The following is a 19,947-nucleotide window of genomic DNA, read 5'->3' as shown; positions in this document are numbered from 1 at the left end:
AAATACGTTGTTATCAATGTTAAAAAACCTGAAGATAAAAACAAGCAAATTGTTGCGCTATTTATTACTACCTGTTATAAAAGATATGACAGAATTAAACAATCTAATCTAAAATACACAATTAGTTACTATTTTACAATAAACCTTGTCTTTTAAGATCTTCATATGTTTTTCTGTTCACCACATTTCCCTGGGAATCTTCATATTCTTCTTCTGTCTCTGGTTGCCAACGTTCAGCTTGCTTCTGCACTTTTAGTTTTTCCCACACTAAAATAATTAATATGTGAACATCAAAAAAGTAACTACCAATAATAACTTACAAGCTAGAGCATCTTCGATCTGAGTTACATTTGCAAAATGTGCTGTATTTGGTATTCCCAAACATCTCATGCCATGAGCATGTCTCCACTCTGCAAAATGTCTTTGGAAAGCTTTAGGGCCTTTATAAACATAGTTTCCACAAATTTCACAATTGTAGCTAATATTTAACCCATGAAGCTTATACAACCAATACGGAATGGGCTAAAAGTGACACATTAACTTTGTTTTCTGAAAAAATATATAAAATCACCTTGCCATCCCACCCTAAAGGTAAATTTTTAGGATTGTATGGTACATCATCATCAGCTTCATCTGGACTTTCCTCTTCACTTTCTTCATTTTCGCTGTCATCTCTTTCACCATCAGTGCGAGCTTGTTTTCTTTGTACATTTTCTTTAGTCGCAGCGCGTTGGGGAGCGACCAATTCTGCTAATCTATACACATTTTTTACATAAGCACAATAATAAAATCTGAGGACATACCTATAAATTTGGGCTTCTAAACATGCCAACTCTCTTTGTCTCAACTGTTCTTTTTCTTTACTGGCCTTTCCAGATTTATTTTTAGTCATGAGGGAAGGATCTAGAGAGCCTTTTCCTTTGGTTGAGAATAATCGCTGGGCTCTTTCCTCTAAAGTTCTGAAAAAAAAAAAACATGACATATTCATTTTAAATTGATGCATCAACTACCCTCCACATTTCAGGCCAAGCGCCATCAAGGCAGACTTCAAACGATCCAACCCTAAAGATGCTAATTCTTCCCAGCTAGAAAACGCTGATAAATCTAAATGAGCTCCCACATTCGCTAAAGCTGACCCTGTTTCTTTCTACAAATCAAGTTATTAAGTTATAAACATTTCAAACAAATGTGAGACATACAGGCCAGCCAGGTACCGTTCCTGATTCCCATTGGACCATAACAGCATCCACTTCTGCCTGTAGATCATTGTCTACATCCAATAGAGGTTTTACTCTTTGCACAAACCATGTTAAGTATTCAATTAAGCTGAGCAAATATTTACGATATTCACCAGTTTTTCGCTCTTTGGGAATGTCATATAATTGATCAAATGTAGCTAAATATGTTATGTAGTCAACTTTTTCTATCCCTTTCAAGTTGATGTACTTTTCATAACATTCATGAAGATCTAAATATTTGCCATAACCCTCCTCGTCAGTGAAATCCACCAAATCTGAAAAAAAAACATTAATAACGTGAAATTTATTACCAAGCACTTAATACATACTCGCCATTTCTTCTGAGGGGTTCTCACGTGCTTTAGCTAATTCATCGAATTCTACAGACATTGGTACACTAATCTGTAAACAAGAACTATATAAATTACTATATGGAAAATATATAGCCCAATGTACCTCATTGGGATGTTTTCTGTAAAAATCCTTAATTTGTTTAAGTCGATTATAGAACTCTTGAAATTCATTTGGTCCTGTAAGGGCTGCAACTTCGGCTTTTCGTTGTCCATCTTTGTCTTCATATAATTCAATCAGGCGATCTGTTGCTACCATATATCTATCCAGTAAACATTTTAGACGATAATCGGAATTTATTGCTTCGCGGTACTAAAATTACAGTGAAAGTATCTGAAACTTGTGTTCCAGCGATTTACTTACGGTGGTCTTTTTGTGCAACATCTCTTTAACCATGGCATCTACCAGCCGTTCTTTTTCTTCATGATAACGCCTTTGTTGTTCTAAAATTGTCTCCATGGTCTATTTTTCTATTTTAAAGCTGCAAAAAATATACGTTCAACTGTCCTCTAATAAAAACATAACTTTGATCCACAACAAAATGCCACCCATAGATGACAGATGCCACATGGATGCCACCAAAAAAATGCTGTTTGCAGTATTGCCAAATAAAAATTTTATAAATCTCTAAGCAGTGACGGAAAAATTCCCTAGATTACCTTAATTTATATCACAGTCACATGAGTCACCCAACTTATATGTAGATTAACTGGACATACATCACTGGATATACCACGAACTTCATAAATAAATAATATATTTTTGAAGTTCGGGAGACATGCACAAAGAGGTATTATATTGTATAGAGGGAAAACGGTGCTCATTGTTTTGTATCACACAAACCACAGTAAATACCAGTACCGAAACATCGGCAATGTTTGTGGAACGGGTGTAACCTTGGGAGCTCGTTCCCGCAAAACACGAAGATTCAAATATTTTTGCATCATTTGCATCATAACGCACACAAACACGATGAGTGAAGAAAAGACACTTTCCTTTGTGTGTCATGCACGTAATTTTTTCGAATACTTCAATATCAAAAAGTTTCTTTGAAAAATATGTGAGAAATAAAGTCGTGAAAGAAGAATGACGATCAGTTTAACATGCGAGTACAGACAATAAAACAAAATAATAGCCGTCTAAACAAATTTTTGCCGAAAGTTATTGCATGAACAAAAAAAAAAATCGGTTGTCTGTAAAGTCGGTTTACTGACGATAGTTGAACGTGACAACGTCTTAAGAAAATAATTTATTAAAATTTCTTAAATTTTGATTTTATTATTTTAATAATATAATTAAATTTTTTCAATAGTCACTTAATTATTTTTGCAAATTAAATTGTAATTTGTTATAAAAAAGTAATAATTTCAAATAATTCATTATAAGAATAAACAATGATTAAATTATTGTTTATAAATCTTACATTTAAAATTTAAAATTTGGAAACATTAAGATTTTCGTAAATCTAGTGTTTAAAAAGCCCGCCTCAATGTGTTTGATATAGGAGAAAATGTTCCCTTTGACGGCTGGCTGGTCCAACCTGTAATTTCAGACACGTTGTTGTGATATGTGGAAGATTTAATATTTATGTTTTAATTTTCTTAAATCATAGCTACGCTCGAAAATTATTTCGATTAAATAGTAAAGCCATCGATTTTTTACTCATCGTGAAATAGTTCTGTTAACTTATTGTTTTAATTTTGTCGCGTTCTCGCTTGCACTTCAAGCCTTACATGGAATGCCTCAGAGCGAGGTAACGCCGCATGAGTCACATGGAACGCCTCAGAGCGAGGTAACGCCGCATGAGTCATGTTTTTTCGTGCGTGCAGCCGGCTCAATCGAATTATAAGACGTTGTCACGTCAAAAATTTACAAAAAATGATTCACTTTTAAATTTTTAAATCAGTCACAAAAAAATAAAAAAACAGCTTCGGGGACATAAACCTCGTGCTTATTACTTTTAATAGTTTTTACAGAATACAATTTTCACTCCATGTGGCATCAGTTTGGGAATTATAGTTATAAATCCCACACCAATACAATTCCAAAGAGCGTCTCATCAGAAAGTAACTATATAAAGTCGCGATCTTTTCTATAGAACCACTCCCTAGTGTAAATTTTCAAAATTTGTTTGGTGTAAGTGACCTTGACGGGTTTCTGGGGGAAAACATAGGTGTCAAAAATTTGACAGGTTAGATGGCCCCATTGTCAGTGTAGATATTTTATTTTAATAAACAGATGAACAGAACATACAGTCTGCACTGGATACAGTGCGGCATAACTGAGGGCAACTGAAACATTCGTGTTGTGCTAGTTTCGATTGCCATATCAACTACCGCTACCAACCGCGTTCGGCGTAAAGTACTAGATGACAGGGCTATCAACTTGACTTTTTATCGAGTGGTTCCGTAGAAATGACCGCTACTGTATTTAATAGATTATTTCGACATACAAGTTCAGGAATCAAGTGTCCAGAGAGTCGTGACACTATTTTACTTGATATGAAGAATATGTCAAGTCATTCTTTTGAACAAACTTCCACAACACATTGTAAGGATCCAATTCGAATTTTTAAATTTCAAACGAATTTCGCGCGCACAAGAAACGGTTGACAAGAAGAAGAGGTTGGCAACCAACCACCCCAAAGAAACAGAGATGCGCAAAGCGAGGGTGGTATCAGAGATAACAGAGATATGACAGCTTTTGAATGCTCCATAAGAAATGCATGGGAGCGAAGTGAACACAGAATTTGACGTAAAGGACGGTTGGGGGCACAACATTTGTGGTGGTAAACCTGATATCTTAATATCTATGTTAAATGTTACTAAATATATTACTAGTAAAAGTGACATAACGAACGAAAAACACGAACTCTGAGATAACCTCAATTAAATATGATGCGATGGTTTCAAATTATAAAAGAAAAGTCATGTTAACTGCATATGCATGTATGTATTTATTACAGTTACATACATTTTAACAAACAATATACTATTGGTAAGTACAGGAATAGTTCTATAAAAATAACATTGATAAGTAAACCGATGATTTTCTGCAGCTATAATTAATTATTAATCGATGAAACTGGCAAATGCTCTATAAATGGGACAAAATGATTAATTTACTCTGTTTTTTAGGTTGCTTCTGTAGTTCCCTATTATGGAATTTCAATGTATAAAATATACGTAATCGCACAAATAATGACAAAAGGTAATCAAGGGGGAGATTACTACATGGATGCTATTAAGGCCAGCTGGTTTTTAAGTTGTCTGGGAACTTGAAGCGAAAGTATATTATCTACTGAAGGCATTTTCTAATTGTTCAATGTAATATGCAAACTGTTCATACGAAACATTAAGATTGCCATAAGATAAAGTTTCAGAATTGTGGGCTTGGAAACGACAATAATGTAGTTCTAGAATTTCTGCCACATGCATTTATATATTCACAGCATATCTGAGAAGAGTGTTTTAAGCATGCATCCACTGAGTATCCACATATTTATCGTAAGATATTTTGTTCAGCTAAATCAAACTCTTTGTACTCTATCCTATCTATTTTTAGGGCATTATGAGATGGTTGGGAATTATTAATTATGGTGGGGATGTTGTACCTCTCACTTAAATTGGAGATATCTTCATTAGCAGATAAGAATTGTGGTGTGATCAGATGATTAAAAGAGGACTTGCGTTTGTGGTATATTTATTTTTAATGTTGTCGGTTCAGTAGATAAGGGAAAAGCGAAGAGTGTTGTCTGTGATTTTGAAAATGAAAAGACAGGTCGGTAGAGAGCGGTGAAACGGTTGTGTCGAAAGGGTTCTTAGAAGGTACTCGAAATCTTCGAAGGATAAGAATTATTGGGAAGGGCGAACAAAAGATAGGTTTTACGACATGCAGGTGTACGAAGAGAAAGTTTCAGGATGATAGTGGTTGGAAGTCAATAAATACAGACTATACAAATATTACATGTTGCACAATTTTGTGGGATTTGTTAGCCCCCACAAAATGTTGCTAAATCAAAAGCACAATTACCAGTTGGGTTGTGCTGCATATATTTTATACAGAACAATAGCTTGTATTTGGTTATATTCTAATAAAGTGTGATGTAAATAACTATTAATAATATGAGGATAAAAATAATTTTATTAACACCCGCACAGAACTAAAAGTGACTAAAGTCATCTTCGCAATGAAAAGGTAACATTCAATATTATAACTGTATTTGTACCCCTTAAAGTGTCGTCCTTGAATTTCAACGTTAGGTTGTAATAACAATCTTTGAATGAGCTAGAGGGTACTTTTATTATTATCCTCGCTATAAAATTGTACAGTTTGTGTTGTGTATGCACATTTTAGAGTTTTAAAGGATAAGAAAAGTTAATACAAGCATTTTGAGTAATTTAATGTTTTTTTTTATCCATTTACTATTAATCAGGATGTAAACATTACAAAAGCACCAACAAATGTTAGATGTAATACAATCATTTTTCGAATAAACTTAATGATTGTAATTTTTTTAATCTTGTCTTTTTCCATTTATGAGCAACCTAGTATTTTTGGAAGAAAGATTAACCACTTTTGGTATATTCTTACGATTGGAAATATCCCTGGTAATCAAATAGCCGCGCTACGAAAGTTTCACTCAAATTTAAATAGCGCGCCCGAAAGTGACGGTTTGGGGCACAGTACATAAGGACTATTGTCGCTTAATTTTGCGAGCTGTCATATCTCTATTATCTCTGACAAAACCATACAAAACGATCACCGAGAACCTTAAAATGAGAAAAAAAACTGTTCTTCAAGGTCGGAGCCCGTTTAGAGACAGCTAGTGACCTCTGTTGTTCAGTAAGATTCCCAGGTGAACAGCTGACATTTTCGTTACTGGTATTTACTGTGTTTTTGAGTTGTGTTGTGTCACTCGTGTTGGGGAGTTTAACAACATACATCACTGATAAAACTAAAAATCCCTACAAACCACAGTATTTTTGTTACTGTGGGGTGGCATTCTGCGTCCTGCATCCTGCAATCCTGCATTTATTATTCCGTTCGTCATTGGTGTGTCAGCTGTTGTAATCTATAAAGTATTTTGATTTTGATGTAATCGGATAAATATAGAGAAAAGTTCAACACTCATAGTGTACCCGCTCCTTGTGCCATGGAAAATCAAGAATCATTTATTGCGGTAAAACCCAGCATGGATTGTTCTGGACTACCTGATGGATCCGACGATGAAGATTCTTTCGTGGTGTTAGAAACTTCTTCTACCATCAGTGAAAAGATGCCTAGTTCTTCAATGAATGGTGACGTCTTGCCGCTGTTTAGGACCAGCAAAGTTCGAGAAATGCAGAATTTAATCAAAATGGAAATTTCACAGATCACTTCAAATTCGGTTCCAGAAATGCCAGCAGTGGTTGATCCTCTTGATGCAGTAGCTTCGTCTGTGGCTAAAATCACAATTTCACCAGATTCGTCATATGAAGAAATTCAGAAACAGGTTGAAGAGTTAATAAAAGAGAATGAAACTTTGAAAAATATTATTGCACAAAATAATATGAGTATGAAGACACAGTTTGATAGGTTTGTGAGATATAGGGATGAAGTGACCCACGTGATGAAAACGTACAAAGAGAAATTGATTGAAGCTAAAAATTGCATAGATAAATTTAAGGAAGAAAATGCAAAACTGGGTGGTGAAGTTGAAGTATATATCAACATTAAAAGACTCCATGAAGAAGAAATTATTAAATTGAAGGAGAGAGTGAGAAAGCAAGAAGATTTCAGTATTGGGGAAATTTTGAGTGAGGCTACTGCAAGTACAAATGAATTACAGACTGAAATAGCAAATGCTAACCAAAAAACTGAAGAATTGATTGCAGAAAATGTAAAACTAAATTCAGAAGTTCAAAATTTGAAAGAAAAGATTGAAGATTTGCAAACCAAATTAACAGAAGCAGTTGACAATAACAAAACTTTGGATGAAGAAAACAAAAAGTTGTTTTCGAAAGTTGAAAATATGCCAAAACTTCAGCAAGATTTGTCATCGAAACATCAGGAGCTCAAGAAACTGACAGAACAATTGGTACATGCACCAAGACTCGAAGAACAGGTGCAGACGAAACAAGAAGAAATTAATGTCCTTCAGTTTGATCTCTCAGTTTTGACAAAGGAGGTTACCAAGTTAAGAAAAGAAAATGAAGATCTAAAATACAAGTTGTGCAATGCATCGCAAGAATCAGAGCAATTTGTACAATCAGCAAAAACTGCTGCACATTATGAAGAAGAATTGAAATTGGAAATTGAAAACGTTAAAAAGGCCCTTCAGGACGCCAAGAATCTTAGTGCTGTTCAAATGAAGGAAAATCACAAATTAAGAGCACAACTTAAAGGATTACAAGAAAAATATGACTCTAATCTTGTTGAAGACTACAATCAAGTAAAGAGACAGTTAAGTATCTCACAACAAACAATTACAGCACTGGAAGCAGAACGCGAAGCTAAAGGTCAAGAAATTTTTCAACTTCGAAAATTACTTGAAGAATCTGAAAATGATGAAATATTCGCGTTAAAGGAGCAGCTGACAGTGTATAAAAGTGATTTTGAAGCAGAAAAAGAATCAAAGGCCACCCTAAAACGAGAGAAAGATCAAATAGCGGAAGACTTGCAGAATGTACAGAAACGAAACAAACAACTGCAAAATGAAATTGAGACATTGCGCGCCCGAAACGAACCTCCCAAGGCTGAAGGATACAAATGTCCAAAATGTGATTTTGGATTTACCACTTATCAGTCATTAGAAAATCATGTTCACAGATGTCTTGATTTGGAAGGATTCCCCTAATTTAGATTCACCGGCCACTTATTTTTGGTGTTATAGAATTTATTTTTATCAATGTATATTAAATAAAACGACCGTCTTTGAGACTTATTAACCATGTGAGGTATATTTTATTGTGATTATTTGTAAGAAAAAATATCTGTTGTTTTTTTTTATGTATAAGTAATAAAGTTGAAGTCAATGTGTAAAATTTTTACTGCCTGTGTAGATTGCTGCTGATGAATCAGTAGAAAAGATTGTGAGTGCTTCAAAAAAGGTGGGAAGCCCTGAGTCATTTATTTATAATCTCACATCACGTGTCTCACAAAGGTCAAAATTGATGCATTTATCACGCAGCTCGTAGGTGCCACTCAGATAAAGTGTACACAATTTTCTGCGTATCTGGAATCCACACGCTACTTCGATAAATTTCAGTATGAGTTCCTACTAAACGTCTTTAAACGCAAGTCGCTATTTAATTTATTTACTCCCATCAAACCTGTATCAGAAGTGTAAGCACTAATCAACACAAAGCGGCCCTCAGATTGATTTACAAGAGTAGGTTTTTTTAATGTCGACTACTCACAATAGCGATGAAAAAACAACTACAAATATATGTAGATCCAACTAGCGATGTTTTCGCCGACAGCATTTTGTTAAAAAATATATTTTTTGCAGATATGTTGCATCACTTTTGTAAATGTCTTTAATATGCTGTTAAAATTGTTGGTGTTTTTAAAGTGAAACCCAAGAATGTTACCTCATATCCACTTGGACTAAATAGTACCTGTTCTTTTACATCTGGTTGCATAACCAATCTAGATGAGCAAATTCACGGTATAATAAAATTAGAACACAGTGCATAAAGATATATTTAAGTCTTCATGTACAAGCAATATTACATAATGATCCGTATAATAATAACCCTACAGTTTCGTGGGAGTCAGCGATACCCACCGAGTGCTTGTGCCGGGTGGAACCCAGACGTGAGGCATACAAACACTGCGCTTACACATGTAGAAATGAAAGTAAATATTCGAATAGAGAACAAATTATTCACAAGTTAACACTTGTCCCTATCGCCAATCCCTCGACACCATTGCGCAACTACTACATTATACATAGTGTTATATTATAATTATATATTCTAACTTCAGCTCGACATTGGCTTGTTTTTGGAGCCGCTAGTGAAGCTGTATTTATCATTCATGATCCAAATCTGGCTACAAAAGATAATCAAGTAAAACAGTTTATTTCATAAACTATAAGCAGTTATAAACCAAATAATGGGACATGCAAACAACATACTACAATTAGAATAATGTTCTGAATAGGTTTTTTTATATACACCGAATGCAGGCAAGGGGGCTCGTGGCCTGTATAATGGGCCTCCTAGACCAGACACTTGCACATGTGTGTACTTCAATAGAGATACCATAAACAAAAACTATTACTAGGTTCTACTGTAAAACTTGTATCCCAAAGATCACAAAGATGTAAGCTAAATTTCGCACGATGGACTTAGTCAAAAAAACGCTTATAGTTCTGATCATGTAAAATCCATGTTTACTGGTTCCATTTCGACATACCGGCCCATCCCTATCAGTAATAAATAACACAAATCAATTGATTTCAATTTATAACCACTTTTCGCAGCTTACGTGTTGCGATTTTTCTTGAATGTCGTTAACGTTCGGACGATTACCATCCCAAGGCAAGTCTTTCATTTCCACTTGGATGAAATCGGTATGGGGCCTTCCGATTGGTTGTTGTTGCATTAAATACGGTTGGATTGGTCCGTTTGAGAAGTTGTGAGGGCTCTCCAAGGGCATCACAGGCTACAAATAGAAGGAACATTAAGGCTTCGCTTAGAAAACAAAATCAAGAAAAATATTTTTACTTGAAACAAAAGGAGAATTGAAATCGTGACAACATTTCATTTATTTATACGGATATTTACATTTTTGCTCAGTCATTTAAAGCCAATACTGCTAACGATATCATAGCAAAAAAAGCTTAAATTTGTTTTTGTTTGAAGGGAAAGAACAGAAGTAAACGATGAACAGTGTGTTGAAATTTTCTGTGTGGCAAAAATAACATGTTTGAGTTGAATAAATAGTGGTAATTTCAAAAGCGCCACTTTTTTACTCTTTGGAATACAACCGTTTTAACCACTTTTAATCGTCATAAAGAAATAAAATAATATAGAATCTAAGTAGATAAGTAATAGAGTCGAGTGCAGAACGAAAGAGGCCAGGGGCGGGGCTTACGGTGTGTGGCATACATATACCTAGTTTATCCTTGACAAATTTAGGGGTCGTTGAAACCATTCAAAATTTTTGAAGATATCACACAAATCCTACATAATTTAGCATAAAATCTTTCCGCAAATTTTGGTACTAATTTTTATTTTTATTTATGAAAACTTGGTTGCAAATCTTAAGTTCTTTTTACTTCTTAAAAAAATTCTTTTGCTGTTTACTGATCTAATTCCTTAAGTTTTACTGTACTAATAGATATTTTTTTATTACTCAAAATGTAACACTCATGACTGAAAAAAAAAAGAAAGACATATTCGTTTACATTTAGTCGTCGAATTAAGAATTTTTAAGTGTCTCTCAAACAACGCATAAATACCAAAATGAAAAGTAATTCCATAATAAAATCAAGAAAATCTCAATTTTTGATAATTCTTAAAAGTCTGCACTGAAATAAACGTTTTTAAATTGAAGACAAGGAATGTTATCGAATATCTATTGAGGTATATGTAAATTGAATAACAGATAGCGATATCTAAATATAGACCCTATATTTAACTCAAATGATAAGCATTAATCATAAAGCTTTTTCATTTTTGCATTGTTTCCTAGATTTTATTCCGTCACAATCCGATGTGAGCTTACGCAATTGAAAATCGAATTGTAACTTGGACGTGTTAAATTGTATGCAGTTAATCTTAAAAGTACCAATTTTCATTCTCGTATCGCAAGGGTTCAGTGGTATACTCCTGCAAGGCAAACGTGGCAGACCTAACTTTTAAAGCCGCCGTAGGATTACTATAAAAGTATGAACTGTCAAATAATATTTATTACTCTTTTATTTATTACGAATAAACATCTGCTCAGGAGCGAGATGGGGATGAGTCAAGCGAAGCGGTATTGAAAGTAAGGCCAGCAGGCTACATAGAAGAGGCCGAAGCACTTTCGGAACACCATTGTATTATTATTTATAGTAGTGGAAAATACAAGTGGCAGACCTAACTTTTAAAACCGCCATAAAAGTATGAACTTCTGTCAAGTAAGGTTTATTATCCTACTACTTATGAATAAACAACTGGACAGGTGCGTCTTGAAGATGAGTAAAGTGAAACGGTACTAAAAATCGGGCTGTTTACATGTATACTGGACTCAAACATATAAGGCGTTTATGACTTCACACCAATTTGACTCCCATTATAATTCAATAGGCCGTCACAACCGGATGTCTTAAACCCGCTCACCGATACCTACCTGAAAAGACCTTTTCTGGTAAAAGCACAGGGCAGGACTGAGTTTTGCATTTACCGACAACTGCGCCTTCCGATTTTTTTATTTTAAGTAAAAACAAAGTAACTTTGTACTCAATCATTTTTTATTACAGCTAAGTAGTTAGAATTTTGACATACACAACTACATATTTACTTATTAACTACTACTGCTTATTTATTGATCGAAATAGTCACTGTCATCATCATTTGACTCTTCTAAATTAACAATTAACGGTTTTATCAACCGTGCCCTGTACTGGTCTTTTTCTGAATTTATTCTTCAAGAAGGCACTGTGTTTTGTAGCTTCTGCTACAAACCGCATTTCTATTTACAAATATATGTTTTCGAATCATCGGCAAAATTTTTTGCTACAATATTTCGAAAAGTATTTAAATATAAATTGCTACAAAAATACTAATTCAATGGCCTATTATTATTAATTTTTATTTATTTGTCACTATTTAGTGTAAGACAATAATTTTTAAACATTTTATTTATCCATGTATTTTTTATTAAAAAAATTAAGCTTGATAAACCTGTTTTTATAATTTGGAAATAAATTTGGTTGTGTTATTACACTTCTTTTAAATTTTTGGAGAATATGCAACTGCATATCTCTGCATATATTAATAAAGTTACAGCATATTTTCATAAATTTCATGCATATTACACGATCATATTTCTCAAAATTTTGCTGCATACTTTTCGCTCTGTAGTCATGTATTATTTTTAATATCACAGCAATATGAATGTACCCTCTGGATTTGAAACAAAGGACGGTGACATCGTCAAAATTATTTGATTTATCAAAAAACTTAGTGGACCAGTTTTCTATGATTGCGATCGTACTTATTAAAGATTTTATGTTTTTTGCTATCAGTATCTTAATAATTGTTTCAAATATGCAGAATAATGATTAAATAATTAAGGTACGGAAGAAACGTTAAAAACAAAATTACTCTTAGTCCGGTCCTTCGCGTCTCGGCCGTCCCTGGCACGTGGCATGGTTTACATTTACTAAGCTTTATGAAGGGTCGGCTGTAAAGTACTTTAAACGTCAAAGCCATAAACGCCTTATAGGTTTGAGGAAACTATACATACGTACATAAATTGAAAATCGTTCGTCATAACTGTCACGAAGTTGATCATTGAAATGAGGAGAAGCCGCTGCGCCAAAGATGACTGATTAATGGACATTGGAATGTGATCGTGGGTACTACGAATAAGAGAAGCAATTTCATTTCATCGTATACATATAAAAGATACTACCGTCTGTTCCGTAATATAAGTGAGCCATTACCGATTTTTATTTTTTCCAAAATAAATGAGCCATTTTCGTTTTTTCCAAAATAAATGCGTTATTTTCGTTTTTTTTTTTTTTTTAATAAGTGCGCCATTTTCTATTTTTATTTGTTTGAAAGTAATATTTTCACAATTTTCATCAGGCATGAGATAGATTTTCTGGTTCACTTTAGTGATATAAAACCACTTTTTATCAATGTGGATATAATTCATTAAATAGTCAAACTCGCCATTCTTTTTCACAAACGACATATAATATTCCAAACGTGCTACTTTATTGCCCTCTTTGAAAAGCGGTTTCATGGAATTAGAATACTTCTTAGTTTTATCGTTTTTGAGTCACCTCCTTACCGAGGTGGGCGGAATTCCAACTGCACATGATAACTTACAACCACGCTGTGCCTTTTCTTTTATAATCAACTAACCGCATATTGCCATTTTTTTTGTTCTGTAATTTTTTTTCAGACCACATTTTCCTTGTTTTTTAGAATTAACATTCATAAGCTTATTGTCAATCAAAACCACGAAAGAAGCATTACTTCTTTTCATATTCTTTTTACCGCTCCCTTCTTCAGTCGTTCGCTTTTCGTTTGTCAAATTCGGTTTTCTCATCGTTTTAACACTTTTGGAGTTTAACTTAAATATTCGACTTATTTAATAATTGCTGCTTGTGACAACTTAAATTGTTAAATATGTATTTTCAAGGACATGACCAGTAGGCGGAAATTTATCTTACGGATGCAATTCCCCAGTTGAAGCAAGGTGTGTTTTACGGCGAGTAGCGGGGACGCTTTGATCTGGTCCACAAGGTCGTAGCCAGTGCGTCGCTAGGAGTGTTTACAGCTTGTTAAAAAACTACTTCTATTATATTACTATATTACTTCAAAAAACAATACTCGATGCCCTTTTTAATTTTTCAAACACAGGACCACAGATTTGTGATCTTGAAATGTTATATTATGTTGATATAGTCCAAAAGAAAAATATATTTGTAATCAAACTATCGCCGCGACAGCACTGGATCTAGCGTATGAAACACAATTCCGCCCGTTGGACATGACAAATTTGGTGTACATATTAAGAATAGGAGGAAAAGCAAAATACGTAAGTGTCAATAAGTTTAAAAGAAAATGCAAATGGCTCACTTATTATGAAAGATCGGTAAAGAGCGGTAATATTTAATAGGATTTCACGTAGCGCTTATTTATAATGTGGATACCGAAGAACAGGTTTTAGATGTCATGTTCTTAAAAATCTGAGAATGCGTGGTGCTTTATAACCAAAAACCAGTGCATTTTCAAAGTTCACTACGCATATTCTTGATATTAGGCATCATTCTTATTACTGAAGAAGAGTACAATATGTCCGGTCCGAAAACGTTACTAATTGTACTAGAACACAAATATCGCTCTAGATTAAACAAAGTTGTGTTAGTTCAAGTAACAAGTCTTACAGATAAATTGAAAGAATGTCGCGTGTTGAACATTGACAACAAATCTCATTTTACATCAAGAAATTTTTCAAATATGTGGAACTCGAAATAAAAAGCCGAAATGCTTAATAATTCCAAAAATTACCACAATTTTCCGGCATACAACTTCAAACTTATATTTTAAATTTGACCAAAAATCTACCACTGATTGATCCGCTATTGCATCTTTCCGCTTCTGGAGCAAAATCTTGATCATATTTCTTAAACAGTCAATGAAAAAGATCCAATACATATTCATTATGATTAATTTTATATACTTTCGACTAGCCAACGGAAATTGCAATACCCATATCTGTATCTACATGTTTATCTTGTGCCTTGTGTAAAAACAAGGTAACTCGTGTAAGGTTATTGAGGTATTATATTACTTTTGATTTAGTTCATTCCTTTTCCCTTACTTTCTGTTTCTGTTATTATTATATCCATTGTAAGTGTGTAAAATGTACATCAAAAATTCTAAATATGTTGCAATAACAAAAATCTCACTTACCGCAAACGCATCGACATACTGCATCTCCTCAGAGTACACTTGTCCTCTGCCCAGATTATAATGATCATTATTCGCCCACCGAGCGGGTGGTTTTGTGTCATTCCCAAACATCCAACATCCTGTCGAATCCACATTTGTGTACACTTTTCGCGCCCTCTCCGTACCAATAGGTTGTGGCTGCTTCCTGTCTTCCAAATAATGACCATCACCTTGATGCATGTTGTGTGCAGCTGGTAAATTCGGCGACATATTCGGTGAATGGTTCACCATACCCAGATCTGGTCCGTTTTCCAGAATTTCACTACCGGTCGCCCTCGCTAAACTATGTAGTGTCATTCCCGTAGCCATCCCGCTGATCAATTCACTCTGTTGTTGCGTGAAAGGCTGTTGCATTTGCATGAGAGGCCAACGAGCTTGTGAAGAGCCCACTCCTGACCTGGAATTTTTGTCAAATCATAACTATTCTTACAAATTCGTGGCGTTGAATATTAAAGAAATAAAAAGTACTGAATTAAACTGATCTACAAATTGAAAATAAAGAAAGTCAGTTAATTTTCTCATTTATTAAACAAAATTAGTTATACAGGGTGTTTCTTTTATTTGATACAACCCCTGTAACTTTTTTATTCTTAAAGATAAACGTGTAGTTCTTTGAGCAAAATGTATCATTTTAAAAGATCTATGTGATGGCAACCTCACATTTATATTATCACTCCCAGTAAAACCGGAAATGACATCAACTTAATTTTTTTTTATGGAACACTAGGTATATTTCTTCATAAATGGAAAGACTGTTTTTTCTAAAAATCAAAGGCAACCAATATTTCTAAAATCAATACTTAAAAAAATTATTAAATAAAATAGACGAAAAATTCACATTTATTGATGACAATCTAGTAGCTTGAAAAATTGACACTCACGTCACTTATTCACATAGGTGATGTTTTAAAATGGTACAAATTTGGTCAAAGAACTATATGATTATTTTTTAAAATAAAAAAATTACGGGGGTTGTATCAAATAAAAGAAACACGTGGTATGTAATAGTAACTGAATCGGTTATTTGGAAAAGGTCACATGTTGATGAAGTAAAATTTTACAGTAGAAACAAAAAACTGCTTTAATTTCAAATGGAAGTGCACAATGTAATGTGGATTTTTTATATAATTTCTCACAGCTACAGAAATCTAATACATAATTCTATTTTCCGACCGAACTATTATCACGATAATAAATAATACAAAAAAGAGTTTTTTAATTGCTCTTTTCCAAACTTTATCATAAAAATAACAATTTAAAGTTTTGAATATTTTTTATTGTTAACATATCGCAACCCCTTGTTCTTAGCTTTCTTTATTAAAGTTAATTTATAACAGTCAACATTTTTTTTTAGGTCCAGTTTGTGACATATTTTTTTCGTCGTCACTGCTATCTGAAACACTCACTGCTCCAAAAATGTTTAACTTGATACAATAAACACTTCACGCTAACAGCTACTACAAAATCGGTTTGACGGTTCTATCATCCATGATTTATTAGCCCCTCGAGCCCGATCTTCGAATTTCGCATGAGTCATTTTTTTATACGAAAACTTAAATTTTACCACGGAATTGCAACATTTCTGTTGGTGAACTTTTAAATTTTTCCATACGCAATCAGTTGTTCAGACCCCCACGGTTTTTTAACGAAGAATAGTTACTGAATTAAAAAACGTCAATCTCTATGCACACAAATTAAAACGCGCGGGTTTGTTCATAATTACACATACAATACATACAAAAAATAAAAGTATTTTTCTCAAAATTGTCACATGTGACCTTTTCCAAATAACCGGTTCAATTAAGTTTCGTGATATGTTGAATAACACACTAGCAAAATGTGTCAGAGGTATGTGCCCTTTTACCTACGGCTAAACTAGTATGTCAAATGAAATATGTTGTATTGCAACATAATGTACAGAAATAATGAAATATTATTGTGATACTGTATTTATATTGTTCAAAGACTCATTTGTTTTCAATCAAATCTACGGTCAGATTCGATAAGATAACAAATATTAACTTACAACTGGCGCCACAGATCTTATTAATGAAATCTCTTTCTAAAATAATAAATAACTGTTAATTAATATAATTCAAAATAACAGTAATAAAAACCGTTAGTTATCAAACTATGACAAATTTTATCGTGTTTTTAAAAGTAAATGTGACAATTCGTAGATTAGAGTATGGAGTAATCATGTTAAGCTAGGTAATAAAATCTACTGATCGTTTTTTGCATACTTTCGTTTTTTTCATCTTTTAGTTGTTAATATTCATCACACTTGCATACTTGCTGATGAAAATGCGTTACTGCATGGACTAAAAATTTCAAATATTCGTTTTAACTGCCTATTAAAAATGGGATAAGGCTCGGTATGTAATGAAGATGCCACTAAATGGGTTCTTCTATTTCAGCCAAAAAATATACCACAATTAATTAATTTTATGTATTAGAAATATTTTTAACTCTGAACATATGAAAAGAAATATGGGCTTAATCTCTGTATTCAGTTTTAAAAAACACACATCAATGCACTGAAGTATGCTTTTTGATAAAAAAATCAACTAATTAAAACTATTGTGACAAAATGTTTTACAAAAATGTAAACAATACTCGATGTATTTAGTACAAACGCTGTTAAAGAAATAGAATGAATTATGGTTTAACTGAAGAAAATATCTTGAAAACTCAATATCTTCATCAACTTCATTGCGACAAATTTGAAATTTTTTCTTCTACAAAATCAAATTTGTATTTTTAACGTAACATTGTTTGCATACTTCGAATATACGGACATACGGATTAAGCCCATATTTACTTATATGTTCCAAGCTAAAAAAAATGCCCCGGTATAAAAAAAAAAGTTAACTATTTCCAATTAACAGGTGGTAAATATAAATTATAACTTAAACTCTGCTACTACGTAGGTACACTCAAAAATAAAAAAATTACAGTAAGTTTCCATTTTTGAGAAATATACAAAATGCAAAGTAGTGTAATTGTGGTCACACAACTACGATTTACGTGTCGAATGTTAATAAAGACAGAAAGCAAGCTGAAAGCGTTAATTAACATCACCGTGAAAGAACATTCCTCGCTTTAACAATTAATGGGGTAATGTCGATTTTTGAACAAGATGTAGAATAAGACGCACTTGAAAGATGAGTTAAAGAAGGAGAGATCGTAGTATAATACGTTCAAAGAACTTCAAAATTTCAAGATTACAGAAGGCAATAAACGTACAAGATGAAAAGAAATATATTCAGAGGACCATCTCCAAAATATGATCAATACAAACAGTATGATGTCTCCGAGTAACAAAATGTAAAAAGAAGTCGTCTGCTACTAAAGGGATAGTGACTTTTTGACCAAGTTTTAGTTGTAATTCAAATGTTTTCCGGAAAAGCTTAGTTGGCTAAATTTAGTTGCTTTATACTCAAGTTGACGATTGTATAATTATTTTCATTGATTGTATATTATATATTAAATGTAACTACGAAAATGGGTAAAAACTTGATAACAAAGATTATAAACAGATTTGTAAATTCTGGAGCAATCAATAACTTCCGATAAATATAATCCTTTTTAAAAGTTGCAAACCACTGTGAATACAAGATAAGCTGCTGCAAATGAATTTTATTTACTATATGTTCACACATTTTATGACCTGTTTTCTTTTTTGTAATATTATTAACTTCAGTTAAGATATAAACAGTGACGCTAATGCCAAAAATCAAGTTACCGATTTAACGTAACCACACGCCCATGTTACTAAGTATACCGGAACCACCGTGCTACCGGATAATATGTCCCACTTCATAATTGACGTTCATAACCCGTGTGGTAACATTTCCTTTCGAGCATAACGCAATGTGTCTGCGAAAACTCAACCTGCGTAGTGTATAAAACTACAACTGCATTTTTGAGTAAAACCTCGTTCTTAAAACCAATAAACATTTTCAATATAAAGTATACACTATCAGCAAAAATAGTTTTCCAAAAATTTGAATATTTAGTTATTCATTTTTCGTACCTGTATGAGTCGACCGTAGTCTTCGCCCCAGAATACAACGCACTGTTGTTCTGTCCGGGCATTGGGAAGCCATTGTACATCTGAGGACCCTGTTTAGTCGGCATAGCGTTGTAAACGGTACTTGAAAAATCCGGGGCTTTTGGATTGAGCCTCGACATGCTCACCAAGGGCATATTCGTCTGCTGTGATTGAGCGTAACTGAAGTTTTTCAAAGAATTATTCTGGTAAGTCGATTGCAGCAGTTGCCCCTCGTTGGTCATATTGAGCATGTTATGGGGAATGTTCGTTGACCCTGGTTTGAAAAATTCCGAATAGAAATTATTAGCAGTGGCGATATCGTTTTGCGTTGAAACTTGCGGTCGCCCAATGTTGCTGCCAATGGGTGGGAGAGGCTGAGTCTTCGAAGGTTCTGGATATACCTGAAAATATGAATTACATGGGCGTAAATGGAAGTGGTTTGGTATTAACTTTTAACCCATTTTTTTAATGGAATAAAATATAATAAAAGAAATTAATAAGTCACACTTAATTACTTCTGCAAAAATCGTGAAAACTGGAAATATGAACACCTGAATATAATAATGTCACGCATCAGGACATCTTGTAACATCTAACATCTTGTAACAGCATGTCAAATATAATTTTATCCATCATACAG

General features: G+C 33.5%; 3 protein-coding genes and 1 long non-coding RNA gene across 16 annotated transcripts in view; 2 read left to right on the top strand and 2 right to left on the bottom strand.

Annotated features, from left to right (window-relative positions):
* Window positions 1–47: 47 nt before the first annotated feature.
* Window positions 48–2,184, bottom strand: LOC135126674 (splicing factor 3A subunit 3). Its single transcript, XM_064052736.1, has 9 exons — window positions 1,953–2,184; window positions 1,695–1,901; window positions 1,568–1,640; window positions 1,200–1,513; window positions 1,011–1,147; window positions 804–959; window positions 572–755; window positions 321–522; window positions 48–267 (listed from the first exon to the last, which is right to left on the bottom strand). Exons 1-9 carry the CDS (start codon window positions 2,046–2,048, stop codon window positions 134–136), a joined length of 1,503 nt encoding a protein of 500 aa, XP_063908806.1. The 5' UTR covers window positions 2,049–2,184; the 3' UTR covers window positions 48–133.
* A 2,082-nt stretch (window positions 2,185–4,266) lies between these two features.
* On the top strand, window positions 4,267–5,712 carry LOC135127405 (uncharacterized). 2 transcript variants are annotated; one of them, XR_010280216.1, is made up of 4 exons: window positions 4,267–4,377; window positions 4,430–4,586; window positions 4,727–5,095; window positions 5,154–5,712. It is a non-coding gene; the product is annotated as an uncharacterized LOC135127405 (long non-coding RNA). The 2 variants fall into 2 exon arrangements; XR_010280215.1 differs by having other exon boundaries at window positions 4,267–4,586.
* Window positions 5,713–6,580: 868 nt separating this feature from the next.
* On the top strand, window positions 6,581–8,614 carry LOC135126662 (NF-kappa-B essential modulator). The gene has a single exon (XM_064052717.1). It carries the CDS (start codon window positions 6,745–6,747, stop codon window positions 8,425–8,427), a length of 1,683 nt encoding a protein of 560 aa, XP_063908787.1. The 5' UTR covers window positions 6,581–6,744; the 3' UTR covers window positions 8,428–8,614.
* Window positions 8,615–9,259: 645 nt separating this feature from the next.
* The window catches only part of LOC135126659 (ankyrin repeat domain-containing protein 17), an 80,014-nt gene continuing 69,326 nt past the window's right edge, over window positions 9,260–19,947 (bottom strand). For all 12 annotated transcript variants that reach the window (XM_064052704.1, XM_064052706.1, XM_064052714.1 and 9 more), the window contains 4 exons: window positions 19,290–19,708; window positions 15,215–15,650; window positions 10,065–10,241; window positions 9,260–10,002 (listed from right to left, as the gene is read on the bottom strand). In XM_064052704.1, the coding sequence (XP_063908774.1) occupies window positions 9,970–10,002; window positions 10,065–10,241; window positions 15,215–15,650; window positions 19,290–19,708 (1,065 nt within the window). In that variant the 3' untranslated portion in view covers window positions 9,260–9,969. The remainder of the gene's footprint in view (window positions 10,003–10,064; window positions 10,242–15,214; window positions 15,651–19,289; window positions 19,709–19,947) is intronic.

This window comes from Zophobas morio, unplaced genomic scaffold (genome assembly GCF_036711695.1).
Source record: "Zophobas morio isolate AGI-343-1 ecotype UQ-CSIRO unplaced genomic scaffold, CSIRO_AGI_Zmor_V1 ptg000011l, whole genome shotgun sequence".
Taxonomy (NCBI): domain Eukaryota; kingdom Metazoa; phylum Arthropoda; class Insecta; order Coleoptera; family Tenebrionidae; genus Zophobas; species Zophobas morio.
This window is presented reverse-complemented; position numbering and strand designations above follow the sequence as displayed.